The sequence below is a fragment of the Dermochelys coriacea genome, chromosome 3, assembly GCF_009764565.3.
Source record: "Dermochelys coriacea isolate rDerCor1 chromosome 3, rDerCor1.pri.v4, whole genome shotgun sequence".
Taxonomy (NCBI): Eukaryota; Metazoa; Chordata; order Testudines; family Dermochelyidae; genus Dermochelys; species Dermochelys coriacea.
In genome coordinates, this window is record NC_050070.1 from 205,463,298 (window position 1) to 205,478,342 (window position 15,045).

The following is a 15,045-nucleotide window of genomic DNA, read 5'->3' on the forward strand; positions in this document are numbered from 1 at the left end:
CTCCATTTGGAGGAAAAGTCATGAGCTGTAGGAGAAGGTTCTTGGCCACCCCAGAGAACTCCGCCCCAAGCCCAAAAAATGCTCCAGAGTGGGGAGGAAACTGAGGCGGGAAAATGTGTATAGGTGTTTTACTATTTTATCTGGCTCTGTATGTCTTCTGTGCTATATAAAGAATATTTGTGTTTAGAAACCCTTCCGAAGCCTGCGCATGAGTCATCTGCAACACCTACTACTTGTCCCTGAAGTTGTGAACTGTAACCCAGAGTAACCACAAGGTAGAGCTCTGGAAAAGTGGTGCTTAAACTACTGGGAAATCTGAGAGACTGGTCCTGGGGGGTTAGGATCGCTGGACTGCAGGGCCTCGTTTCCGAGAAGGCATAGCTGATAGTGTCTGTACCAAGGAAGTGTGAAAAGTACCTTGGGAGAATATAGGTGCTAGCCTCTTTATCATCCTCAGCGCAAGAGCATTCATCTTGTGCCCTTTTCCTCTAGGTTATGATGTCCTGAGCTATCCTATGGAAACTTACGATAAGTGGAGTGGGAGGAGACTGCTGCAGGCAACCGAGGACAATGCCACTGAGATCCCAGAGGAGACAGAAAATCGATATGTCAAGAACTGCACTGAACCAGGTAGGAATGAATAATTTCTCCTCCTCCTTTTTGTCCTTTTGAGGTTATAGCCAGCTGCCCTAGCTACTGAAATTCTGTACTGATACCACCAGGGTTGCACAAATACTGTACCTCTTAGCTTTAGCGTCCTTAAACACTCTAATCATATACCCCCTGGATGTATGTGTAATATTAATGTTGCAAACTCCTGGGATGCAAACTATTTGCGATGCATTAGTAGCTGAATTTCTGGATTAAGCAAGGAGATGGGAGGGTTGAGATCGTAGGAGGAATGTTTTGCATATTTACTGCCTGGAAATGTAACTTGAACCTTGGCATAATGGTGAGAAGTCAGGTAACCGAGACTCTCACCAATAGGAGTACGGTCTGGAAATGTGGGATGTAGTCTTATAGTAACAAAAAAAAATCAAAAATTGATTTTGGAGGAGGGATTAAGCAGAGCTGAAGCTCTGCTTTTTGAAGCTGCCTTTGCCAAGTTGTTTGTTTGCTTATTATAAAAGCCTCCACATCTTTATTTTCAGGGTTATATCCTTTCACTGTTATTAAAAAATGAACCACTTGCAACTCTGCACAGAACTATCACAGCTCTTCCTGAGCATAAAAAAAGAGTAGGGATTCTTTAATTTGCATTCACTTGATTATGTATTGCATTTGTTTTACCTAACTGAAAACCCTGATAATAAATCACTAATGGTAGGGGAAGCTTTATAGGAAACCCAAGCCTGTATTTATTTTTTTACTGGAAGAATTTTGATGTGGTTCAAAGTTATGGAAAGAACTTAAGGCAGTTCTGTATTCTTCAAAGGATTATAATGGTTAACCTCTCAAAGAAATTCTGTTAAATAAAGTTTGTATTGTAACTCTGTGCATATATATTTCCCCCTTTGTAATCCTTAATAACATTTCTGAGACAGTTGGATGATTGTTCCATTTTCAAAGACAAATATTTTACAAAAATTATTATACTGCTCTTTCCTTGATTATGATCCTCCAGTGCAAAGAAGATCCCTTCTTACACTTGCATACCAACATTTGTAATAATCCATCTCCATCTCTTTCTGAGCATAACATCTGCTGTCTCATCACCATAAGCCTTTTCCATTACCATCCCAAAATAAATATGGTCTATTTGAAATGTGTTTTTTGCAGGCGTGTGAAGAACAATAATCACAGGAGTTAACTGTGTGGTTTCCATGAGATAAAGCAGAAATGGTAATGCAAATTACAATTGTTACCATGAATTGCCACGAGGTGATGATAGAATGTTATTTTATGGTAATTATGAAGCTAATTAACACATCACTGGCTATTGTAGACAAGTCTGGTTCTAAAAATGATTTCTCTTTCATTGAAAGCTGATGCTGTTTTTGTAGTCAACACTTAGCCAGCACTAAAGGAGAAAAACATGCTTTTTGTTTTTCTCCTAAACTGTTAGAGCTGGTCAAAAAATGTCTGACGGAACACTTTTCTGTTGGGCAATTCTGATTCGACAGAATCTATATGTTCCTCGGGAACATATTGATTCCATCAAAATTTTTGACGAAACACCAGCCAGGCTTGCCGCCTGTCAGTCCAGTTTTCTGCCAGCCAGAGCAGGTAGCCCTCGATGAATTTAACCCATTATCTTTATAATTCACTGCTTATTGTGTTTCACACAATTCCCTCTGGTCCCATTCCACAGAGCATGTGGGTCTGTTGCAGCCCGTAGATGCAGAGCCTGGCTCTTTAACTCAAGCTGTAGAAACTCCTGCTATTAGATCTGGAAGATCTTGGTTCAGTTTTCGGTATTGGCTGAAATTGGAAACTGGCATGTCTTTATTTATAAAACTTGTCAAACATAAAATATGAAATGCTGATATAATATCCATCACTACCCGTCTCTTTTGCATTTTATCAGTATATGTAGAATTTGTTATCTAATGTAAATATATTTGGATCACACACTGAGATCTTTTGTGAGTGACCTGTTCTAGAACCTATTGCAAGCTAGAACCAGTTATAAAAGATACAAAAGGTGCACATTCAAACTAGAATACAGCTGTTTAAAAAAAAAGGTACATTGCAAACTAAGATGAGAGGTGCTTCTGGATTTATAATGGAAACCATATTTTTGCAAATATAGTCATTAATTTTAGCTACGTATTCTTACTAGCTCCCAGCACCTGCAAGTACATTTGAAATTCATATTGCTTGCTATTGGGCCTGGTATACAAGAGACAGAATTTGGATGACAGTGTTGTTTATTATTTGTATTGTGGCAGCACCTAGAAGCCCTAGTCATGGACCCCCATTGTCCTAGGCACTGCATAAACCCAGAACAAAAAGATGGCCCTTGCCCCAGAGAGCTCGCAGTGGTGGGCAACCTGCGGCCCATCAGGATAATCTGCTGGTGCACCGTGAGAGAGTTTGTTTACATTGGCATGGCCGCCCACAGCTCCCACTGGCTGCGGTTCACCATTCCCAGCCAATGGAAGCGGTGGCCAGCACGTTCCTGCAGCCCGCACTGCTTCCCACAGCTCCCATTGGTTGAAATGATGGTGAGTAATCACTTTGAGGAAAGATTTTTATTAACCATACCATGCATTTCAGCTTTTAAGACCATGTGCCACTTTAACAGTTGTGGATCTTAAATGAATTAGAGTGAATATTGACTATTAATTTAAGGAACTCTCCTACTGTTTATTTTTTTAAAACTCAAATGGACATGTGGAAGGATTTTGAGGAGACCAGCTTTTTCCCACTGTCTGTGCAAACTCTTCAGACGCATAACTATAATGAACAAAAGTTAATCTTTCGACAGTTGCGCTCACAGTATAAACAATATAAATAAATAAAATCAAATGACTAACTGTAATAATTTCTCTAAGTAGGGAGTTTGCACAGAGGAGATAGCAGCTTCTTAATTAACAGTGGCCCACAAGAGGCCAGAGGACTAGGAGGCTAGAACTAGTCAGGGATTTTTTACTCCAGACTAATGAATAATTTTAAAGCATCTTCTCAAGCATGTAAGTAAAAGAGCCTGATAATGTGTACTTCAAACAATTCAGTGCCACCTAAGATCTTCATTTTTCAGAAGGTCTTTAAAAATCACTGCTATCAAAGGATGCAGCTGGGCTGACGGCTAAATAGCACTGAGGCTCTGTCATGGGTGCCCTGGAGACACTGGGGAGAAATTTGCAAGGAAATAACCATGTAGCTGCCACTTGTGTTAAGGGGAATAATTATTTTCTCCTGTATCCCACTGGAAATTTACTCTGAGTGCTGTAGAGAAGTGGGCACCCTTTAAAAAGAAAAATGAGCATGACTGAAGTCCAGTATGATGCATGGTAACCATATGCATTATGCCCCTCTGCAGTCTACACATGCTGTGAACCTTTTGCTGATTGCAGGATCCAGGACCTTAGTCTAGGGGACAGAGGGTTCAGTGTAGAGAAGATATAATTAAGGGGACAGAATGAGCCACCTTCACATGTATACCAGTGTCACAGTTCGATTTTTAACTGTGGCCTGCTGTTACATCAGCCGATTGGACTTCTTTTGAAAGAGACTCCCTTCCAGTAGTTTCTGAGGAGAATGCTGGACATGAACACCTCAGAAATTATTGAATCTATTCATTTTCTGAAATGAGCATCGCAAAATATTAAAGCCATAATATTAAATTCCAGATTAGCTTTTGTTTTAAACACCCTCTTCCTTATTTAGCAACACTCTGCGTTTGCTGTACATCCAAGTACCTATCAAACCCAGCAATGATAATCCTGCCTGAGACCTAAACAGCCCAAAAGCCTTCAGCACAGCCTGGCTGAGCATCCAGGCTAGAAATATGGGATACTAAAGTGGAATGGGCTGTCAGGTACAAGTAGTGTTGTGGGTTCATTTTGCCAGCTGCACGGAAGGTTATACTGCAGCTCCCCTCCATGCCTTTGAACAAGCAAGAGTGCTATCAGTCAGCATTTCTAAGTGCTGAATCAAAGAGGCAAAAAGTGGCTACAGAAGGAAGCTGGGTCTGCATTTCTGCTGTGCTGTTGGTAGTGTAGAAGGGAGACAGAAGAATGGTTTTTCCATCCCCACTTCCTTTTCCAGGATCTCCTGGCTGTTTCCAGAGGTTCATGGTGGCCTCCGCTAATCTACTCCTCTCCCATTATCCTCTTTTGTTTTGTGTTCTTCTTCCCTGGGCCAGTAGCACCAGCAACCTGGAGTTGACCAGGTTCTTGTTTCAAAGGGATCTGATCAACTTGGACTCTTAATCAGGGCAGAGGTCTTGGGCCTAGACGGTTAAGGAGATCCTGAATTCTTGGCACAGCCTAGAACACTGAATTGTGGGATGGGGAATTACCTGCACAGAGAACAGAGTTTTGCTCAGTTACTGTGACAGCGGCCATGAAATACATTTTATCCTTTTTATTAAGCACACTTAAGATGAAGACAGAACCAATACAGAAGCTTAAAATGAAGAAAAACGTTCATGTTCGCAGTTTTCCTCATTCCCTTTCCCAGCTGTCAAAGGAAATCTCCTTTGATTTACTGTCATTTGTACTCTGTCTTAAAGATGGTGACACATGAACATGATGAGGGGGAAGAGAGCATCAATTTTAGATGGTACCCTTTGGGTTGCTGTTATTGGAAGTCTGAGCCTGATTTGCCTTAAACGAATACACACACAGGTTTAGCTGCTTGAAAAATCACAGCCACTGCATATGGTCTCATAGACTTCAAGGTCGGAAGGTATCATCATGGTCATCTAGATCATTGTCTCATTAGCCAAACTTTGAGCAGAGTCAGGCTCAAACATAGCTCATAACCTGTCTGGTCAAAGCAGTATTGAAAAAACTGGATTTGTCCTGGCTGGATAAGCAGTCTCCAATTAGACAGAAGGCATAATGAGAAAAGTAAGAAGGGAGGTAGAAATAAGAGGGAGCGATAGAACACTGACACAAACGAAGGGTTAATCGTAGGAACCTCAAGTTCTTTTTATTTGCCTTCTCATTTTGAGCCTTTAGGGTCCACCGGGGTCATATTTTGAAGCTTTTTATGCAGCCACGAGGGCTAGAAACTTACATTTTCCTTTAAGAATGAAGGCTGAAATCATCACATATCCACTTGACTCCAGGAGGTGGGGCTTTAAGGAAAACAATAATCATCATTAGAATCATGACAAATTCTTGAGAGTTGGCAACACTGGCTATGTATAATAGTCCCACATGCTGAGTTTCAAACAGGACTGGCAATGGGATAGGAGATAGAGGAGGGTGTTTGGTTTTGATCACAAATGTTACGATTTACCAACTTCTGTTGGTGAGAGAGACAAGCTTTCAAGCTACACAGAGCTCTTCTTCAGGTCTGGGAAAGGAATGAGGAAGTTTCTGTGTTGCTCAAAAGCTGTTTTCTCTCACCAACAGAAGTTGGTTCAATTAAAGATGTTATCTCACCCACCTTGTCTCTCTAATATCCTAGGACCAGCATGGCTACAACAACACTACATACTGTAATTTACCAACCTCAGAGAAGTTGGCCTGTTAATATAAAGGTATAAAAAGCTGTTGAGATACTTTAGAGATCATTTCCACTTGATTAATTGTGTTTCACTTTTTTTTTTTTTTGGTTATTCATGCGGCTCTTGTTTTGGAAATCTGTTTTTGAAGTGTATTTTCCCTCCATCTGGTCCTTGGTATGGAAATACGGCTGCTTGGACTTCTGATATTGCAGCTTTCCTGCCTAAATTCTAGCTCTCTGCATTCAGTGCAATTGGATTGTTTTTCAGTGTGAACTGGAATTGGGATTATTTTTTCTTCTGCAGGGAAACATTTTTTCTGAGGATAGTTCAAAAACAAACTCATCAGCACGTTTGTGTGTGTGTGCTCAGCACAAGTTGGTGTGGGTCAAGGAAGGGGGACAATCATGAGTTATGCCCCCACATCCCTGCAGAAATGTGCTGTGAACAACACTCAGCAAATATAAAGTCTTGTTAGTGAGCTTTGCTGGTCTTGATTCATTTTGATATCTGGAACTGATAAAAAATAAAGACCGGGAGAGATGAAAATGACAAGGCATAGAGGAGCTTATTTAGAGGGGAAATAGTGCATTTTCCTTAAAGGTAAAGTAACTTCTGTTTACCATTTGGCTGGAAAAAAAATAGCAAAGATGGTCAGTGATATAGCTGTTGCCAGAGTATGTAAAACTGAGCGGCTAAGCATATATTTCACTGTCCTGAGAGCACTTGTAAAAAGAACTAGGGGTCAGTTGTCAGTGGGAAAAGACTCCACATCTGGCTTCACTTAATACTCCAAGTGGGGAAAAATGCTTTGCTTTTGGGGATATGTGCTTTGAAAGGGGAGGGCTGGGGGGAGGAAATTCTAGTGACACTCTTCATGGCACTATAGCTGACAGTGTTGGGGTTTGCAGTGGGGTTTAGCTATGGAAATACTCAATGGGAGTGACATGAATACTCTGACTGTCCTGTGATATGAATAGTCTGTGTGTGCCATCCACATGTGCATGAAGAGGAAGTGCTCTTTTAGTGCAATGTCATAAAAATCATCTTGCTGGAATTTGACCGTGCGCGAGTTTTAGCTCCAGAGTCATGCTGTGACTTTATTTTGATTCCTTGCAAGTATGTTTAGCCATTCTCAAATTAGAGCAGTGCAAGCAACATATTTGACCTGACTTTAGATATTGCTGTGTATTGCACGTAGTAAATAGGTTTGGTTTTGTACACTGTATTTTTGTACACTGTTTTGTACGCTGTCCTTTTGTCTATAGGATCTACTAGACCTATTTGGCTGGGTTTGTTTTTTTAATTGAGATAGTCGGGTACTTATGCTGGGACTTTCAAAGTAACCGAAAGGATGGCCAATTCACTTTGAATTTCAATGGGATTTGTGTGTGTCATTTCTTCAGGGGACTTCGAAAATCTTAGCCCTGACTTGTGAAGCAGCTGAGGTATAAAGTTCTGTGTAACAGCCATTTTCCTTAATTAATGTGCTAGTCGCTGCTTATAAAACATAATTTTAGGAACTAAAGGCTGTGCATTTTCACATTGTTAAAAAAAATAGACTCTCCCAGCTAGAATAGTGCTAAAAGCGTTAAGGTCATGTGCCAAATTGCTCTATGGCATTGAGGCCAGAATTTGACCCCTGGTATTTAGAGAGACCACCTCAGCCTCCACAAGTCACTACAGAGGGAAATAATTTGCTTCTCTGCTATTTAGGAGAGCCTGCAGTTGGTTGCTCTTAAAGGGATCAATTTCAAAGGAACTGAAGCCGGACCTCCCTGTGTGTAGGAGCTAATAGTGCCCACATTTTTGTGCCCCCCCACTCTGGGAGTTTGAAACTCAAGTCCTCAGTTTTGCAGTTACAATTTCTTTGCAAGTAGAAAAGGCAGGTGCAAGTTACCCATAAACAGGGAGGCAGACAAAAACTGCATAGGAATGCAGCGCGGTCAAGATGAGCAAGGTGCTTGAACTCTGCATGAAGGGTTAGTTCCAACCCAGATGCAAAAGAGATTGGAGTATCTTTCTGGACTAAAGGAGCTAGAGTCTGGGACAAAGAGGTTCTGCAAAGAAAACTCAAGGAGTAGCCAAATTTAGGGAGAAATATTTAGGCTTCAGTTTCTCTTTGGTGGGGGTTGTCTGAATTATCAGCAAAGACCAGTCCCACCAAGGGAGTAAATTAGATTATATAGAGCATGTATATTCTGTTCCAAGCAAGATGGCAACTGCTACATGGTTACACCACCCTTCTGATAATTGAGCACTTGTATGTGCCATAGTCGGCCGTTTGGTTTTCTCAGCATTGCCAACTCCAAGCTTTCAAAAATCATATGTTGCCCTCCCCAATCATGTGATGGCTTGAAAATCATGAGATTTTACAAAATAATACACTTGGGGTTCTTTTTGTTTGCCTTTGGGTTTTTGAGTCTTCCAAGTCCCCTCTGCTAATATGTCCTCTGTAACGAGGACGGCAAGAAACTATGAATTTGCTAGGAAAGCTGAGCTTCTCGCATAATCACCTGACTCCAGGAGCTCGGGCTTTAGGGAAAACAGAGATAACACAAGGTTTTGGTAGAATCACAAGTATTAGCAATCCTATATTCCCATTTGTCATTGGTACACTGTCTTGCATTTGGTGACATTAAAGTAGATTTAACAAAATGTAAAAAAATGTCCCCACACAGTCCCTCTCCTTTTCTAACAATTTTTCTACATAAGGGGGAAGTTTCTTAATGCCTCATCCCCTGGGGACTACAAACTGCTACAATACTTTGTCACAAAGTTATTGGTTTGTAGAATAAGTTATTGTAAATGTCCATACATGTTTTAAAATACTTATTATTTGTGTTACACTAGTGCTTATGAGCCACAGTGGTGGATAGGACCTCCTTGTGGTAGGTGCTGTACAAACACAGCATAAAAAGTTGGTCCCAGCCCCAAAGGATGTACAATCTCTAATACGAACAAACCCCATTAGACTACTTGGCTTTTGGCTCATCCATCATTCAGCCTCCAACTTTGTGCTTCTCAACACGCCCAAGATTTTGCTCCCGTAATCTACTAATGAAATCTTGTTGTGACTTGCTGCTTAATTGATGACATTCATTATTAGCAAGTTTCCCCCACAGTAATTATTTTTAGTGGAAATTACCACATTGTTATACCCTAGCTATGCAGTAACGGACATATAGAGTATTTATGATTTTTTAGCATGCATTGGAGACCAAAGAATAAATGACCTTAGCCAACCAAGAAATACAATAATTGTCCTGAGAAATAATGCCTACAGAAAAAAAAGGAACATACATACATAAAATAAGGAAAAAGTCTTGTGCTGTTTGTGATAGACATTGTTAGGACATCACTGAGAACCAGTTAGAAAGATCCATTGTCTTTAGAAATTGACATGGTACCTCATACAGCCATAGAGTTTAAGGCCAGAAAGGACCAGCCGGTCATCTAGGCTGACATCCTGTGGATCACAGCCCAGCCACCCCTATACCAAGTCCAAGAACCAGGATTAGACCAAAGGATTACAGCCTTCAGGAAACTATTTTGTTATGCGCCACAGGTAGAAAACTGGCGGGACCGAGGTGCACCAATGCTCAAAGCCCGCACCGTGGTAGAGAACTGATTAAGTGAGACATACCCAGATGATCCTGACAAACGACCCATGCTCCATGCTGTAGAGGAAAGTGAAAATCCCCCCAGGCCACTGCCAGTCTGATCTGGGGGGAAACTTCCTTCCCAACCCTGTATCTGGCGATCATTTAGATTCTGAGCACATGAGCAAGACACGCAAGCCAGGCATCAGAGAGAGAATTCTCAGTACCACCTTACAGCACCGACCTACCCCATCTGATGTCCCATCTCCAGCAACTCTTAATACTCTGACATTGATACTAGTGCCTTTCAGCCTGAAGTGCCCAAAGAGTATTGCATATATAATAGACTGAAAAAGGACCTCCTGCATACAGGGGCAGCTGCATCCACCACTAGCGTGTGGGGTGGATCACAGCAATAGCATGTACAGAGCAGCGAAGTTAGGGGGGATTTAGGGCCTGACTCACTGGTGCTGATGGGAGTTGTTGAATGGGCGTTAGATTGGGCCCTTTTGTAGGTGATATATAATTACCCGATTTGGACTTTCACCACAGGATTATAACCTCTGCTTGTCTCAAAAAAATTGGTGACACTTGATCATGGTCACAGCGCTGTACTTCCTCTGAAAGACAGCTTCTCCAGCTCAACCTAGATAATCCTTCAAGGGCCTTATCTTACTTAGCTCTCCTGAGCTCAGCACCTGCAATTCTGAGCAGCCTTTACGCAATTCATGCAGGTGCCGGAGAGGGCTCAGGGAGTCCTTATTTCGAACATGCACACGCACTCTCTCTCGAGCTCTTAGTCTTTTGCATTTAATACTGCTGGGCTAGCAATAGGCTGCACGAATGAGTCAGTCTTCGAAATAATAAGACGGGGACTCCGTGTAGATTCAGCAGAAAGTCATGGACCCTTTAAATTAGGCATAGGTTGGGCGTGACAACTTTTCCCTTTTTTCTTTTTCAGAACTATGCTAAATACAAATCCCCCAGCCTCTTCCCACCCTCACTATTTAATAAACCCTGTTCTCTAGGGACTGTTAATCCAGCATCTTTTGCAGGCACTAAACATTCTCTGACTTTGACACCTGCCAAATATGGCGAGAAGGTTTCCTCTCACAGTGGCTTTTATTAGAACTCCTTTCAGTCAGGATGCTGGCAGCAATTGGAGGATGGCTTGGTATGTGCTTGAAGATGTCCTGTTTCCACTGAGAGGGAGGGATGTGCAGTCACAGAGAAAGGAATTGGGCCTTCAATACACCCACCAACACCGGGGGCAGCTGAGGGAGAGACCTTTTGGTTCACAGATGCTTTGCCGAGTGCATTTGGAGCCTGGTGTGTGGGAGGACGACAGCGTAAGGTGTCATGCTTGCAAATTGATTTCTCTATTAAACTGGGGCTCAGAAAGACATAGAGACTATATTGGTCTGAACCTAGAGGGATGAACTTTTTAAATTTCTTCCACTGACAGAGCGAGCCATTGCAATCTTCCCTGGACACAAGCCTCCAGCTCCTGAGAATGCACGGCCTGCCAAAACATGCGATGAAATACACTCTGTGTTTGTGTCTTGGTTGCTGTCAGCTCTGGAACGGGCTGAAAACCTGAAACTCATTTTGCTTTGGACCTCAGCTTGGCTGGCTGCCAAAAGATGAAAACCAAGCATGACAGGGCTGCACTGTACATCTCAACCCAGCAGAGCACTTATCCCATATCACGTGCACTGCTTGCTTTGGAGCCCACTGCTAGTTTGTTTCTTTCTTCCCAGTGTAACCCCTTGTTTTCTCTTTTGAAGCTGTGGCAAAATGCAGGCTCACAGAGAATGAGCGAAGAATCATAGAATATCAGAGTTGGAAGGGACCTTAGGAGGTCATCTAGTCCAACCCCCTGCTCAAAGCAGGACCAATCCCCAATTTTTGCCCTGGACGGCCCCTTCAAGGATTGAACTCATAACCCTGGATTTAGCCGGCCAATGCTCAAACCACTGAGCTATCCCTCCCCCCAATCCAGAGGGATCTGGAGCCCTATATGTTGGATTGAGGAGGGAAGAGACTCTGAAAATGGTCCCTAGTTTAAAAAAAAATGGAGGCGCACAGGGTGCAGTATTAGAAATCACACTTCCTAAGCAGAGTTGAATGATCACGTTTGCAAAGGTAACTGTAGTTGGATAAACAAATCTCTGTTACTTTTTGTCTAAATGCAGGAAGCAAATACCAGCGTTCTTAAGTACAAAGAAGGGGGAAAATACTTTCCTAGCTACATCGCCTACAAAGTCTGACAAACATGAATCAAGAACCCATACTGAAAGGAGATCAGCAATGGAGGAAAAACTGGGCTCCTATGTCACCCACAGAATCTTCCAGGGTAGCCAGACCTGGATTGATGATGTTATAAAAACAAGCAAAAATAAAACCCCAATGCATTTTTCTTGTGTGGGGGGGGGAAATACTTTTCTTTTTTTAGTATACATTCTAGAGAAGCCAAACATGACTCCAAGCCAATTTGTATATAGTGGGTGTATGTATTATTCTGTAGACTGATAGATTACAGGGCCAGAAGGGACCATGAAGGTCATTTAGTCTGATCTCCTGCAGAACACAGATCCTGTAACCTTACCCAGTAATTTTGGCATCAAGTCCACAACTTCTATTTGAACTAGGCTCCTTTTGAGATTTTTTTCTTGTTAAATTCTAATACTTCGTATCACCAACATAGAAAGCCCAGTTCTGCCCTCTGATATATCCTTGCAACTCCTATTGAAAATAATGGGAATTATGTATATCTGAGCACAGGAGCGGGCCCATAGAAACCAGCTCACAGAGCGTATAACTTTCCGGGGGAATGCCCACAGCTACCTTTTATTCGAGATCTTGCCTTCTTATGGCTCTCCTTTGAAAACAGTGCAGTTAGCAAACTACTGCCTGTCATGCTAGCGAAAGCTTTAGAGTGAGCTGCGTCTCTAAAATCGGATGCTTGATAGATGACCTTCGGTGAGTGGAGTCCTTTTGGAAGAGGGTTCTTCATTCCTCTCTTATGGACAGTCTGAAATCAACACTGGCATATCCTGTCAGCATGGGTTAAAGCTCCACTTCAAGTTTTGCAAATACAATGGTAGAGCTTGATTAGATAAAGGAATAAGTATTTTCAAGCTGCACCATTGTTGTTGTAAGACTCTTGTTGTGGTGCTCCTCTGTGTGTTGGAATTGAGAGTCAGTTTTGCAACACACAGTCACATTCCATGTACAGGGGATAACTTCTGTACCTCTCCCTTTGAGTTTCTAGAGTGCCCATCACTGTAGTATCTAAGGTCCAGATTTTTAAAGGTATTTAGACATTGCTCCACTCAGCGATCCAAGAGCTAGGTGACTGAGCCCTGGTCTACACTAGGAGTTGAGGTTGAATTTAGCAGTGTTAAATCGATTTAACCCTGCACCCGTCCACACGATGAAGCCCTTTTTTTCGACTTAAAGGGCTCTTAAAATCGATTTCCTTACTCCACCCCCGACAAGGGGATTAGCGCTGAAGTCAGCCTTGCTGGGTCAAATTTGGGGTACTGTGGACACAATTAGACGGTATTCGCCTCCGGGAGCTATCCCAGAGTGCTCCATTGTGACTGCTCTGGACAGCACTCTCAACTCAGATGCACGAACTTTTGAATTTCAATTTCCTGTTTGGCCAGTGTGGCAAGCTGCAGGTGACCATGCAGAGCTCATCAGCAGAGGTGACCATGATGGAGTCCCAGAATCTCAAAAGAGCTCCAGCATGGACCGAACGGGAGGTACGGGATCTGATCGCTGTATGGGGAGAGGAATCCGTGCTATCAGAACTACGTTCCAGTTTTCGAAATGCCAAAACATTTGTGAAAATCTCCCAGGGCATGAAGGACAGAGGCCATAACAGGGACCCGAAGCAGTGCCACATGAAACTTAAGGAGCTGAGGCAAGCCTACCAGAAAACCAGAGAGGTGAACGGTCGCTCCGGGTCAGAGCCTAAAACATGCCGCTTCTATGATGAGCTACATGCCATTTTAGGGGGTTCAGCCACCACTACCCCAGCCATGTTGTTTGACTCCTTCAATGGAGATGGAGGCAACATGGAAACAGGTTTTGGGGACGAGGAAGATAGCTCACAGCAAGCAAGCAGAGAAACCAGTTTTCTTGACAGCCAGGAACTGTTTCTCACCCTGGACCTGGAGTCAGTACCCCCCAAACCCACCCAAGGCTGCCTCCCGGACCCGCCAGATGGAGAAGGGACCTCTGGTGAGTGTACCTTTTAAAATACTATACATGGTTTAAAAGCAAGCATGTTTAATGATTAATTTGCCCTGGTATTTGCGGCTCTCCTGGATGTACTCCCAAAGCCTTTGCAAAAGGTCTCTGGGGAGGGCAGCCTTATTCCATCCACTATGGTAGGACACTTTACCATTCCAGGCCAGTAGCACGTACTCGGGAATCATTGTAGAACAAACATTGCAGTGTATGTTTGCTGGCATTCAAACAACATCCATTCTTTATCTCTCTGTGTTATCCGCAGGAGAGTGATATCTTTCATGGTCACCTGGTTGAAATAGGATGCTTTTCTTAAGGGGACATTCAGAGGTGCCTGTTCCTGCTGGGCTGTTTGCCTGTGGCTGAACAGAAATGTTTCCCACTATTAGCCACGGGGAGGGTGGAGGAGCTAGACACGCGCTAGGGGGAGGCAAAATGTGGCCTTGGAACGAAAGCACATGTGCTATGTATGTAATGTTAACAGCAAGGTTTACCGTGAAAGAGTGTACCCATTGTTCTATAAAATGTGTCTTTTTAAATACCACTGTCCCTTTTTCCACCAGCTGCAAGTGTTTCAAGGATCACAAGATCTTCTCCTTCCCAGAGGCTAGCGAAGATTAGAAGGCGAAAAAAACGCACTCGCGATGAAATGTTCTCTGATATCATGCTGTCCTCCCACACTGACAGAGCACAGATGAATGCATGGAGGCAGACAATGTCAGAGTGCAGGAAAGCAAAAAATGACCAGGAGGAGAAGTGGCGGGCTGAAGAGAGTAAGTGGCAGGCCGAAGAAAGGGGTGAAGCTGAAAGGTGGTGGCAGCGTGATGAGAGGAGGCAGAATTCAATGCTGAGGCTGCTGGAGGATCAAACTAATATGCTCCAGCGTATGGTTGATCTGCAGGAAAGGCAGCAGGAGCACAGACTGCTGCTACAGCCCCTGCGTAACCAACCACCCTCCTCCCCAAGTTCCACAGCCTCCTCACCCAGATGCCCAAGAACATGGCGGGGGGGCCTCCAGCCACTCCACCCCGGAGGATTGCCCAAGCAACAGAAGGCTGGCAT

The 15,045-nt window shown here is 43.1% G+C and overlaps 1 protein-coding gene across 2 annotated transcripts in view; it reads left to right on the forward strand.

Annotated features, from left to right (window-relative positions):
• Positions 1–15,045, forward strand: part of SLC24A3 (solute carrier family 24 member 3) — a 343,630-nt gene that overhangs the window by 49,313 nt on the left and 279,272 nt on the right. For both annotated transcript variants that reach the window (XM_038397467.2, XM_038397466.2), the window contains exon 2: positions 493–630. In XM_038397467.2, the coding sequence (XP_038253395.2) occupies positions 493–630 (138 nt within the window). The remainder of the gene's footprint in view (positions 1–492; positions 631–15,045) is intronic.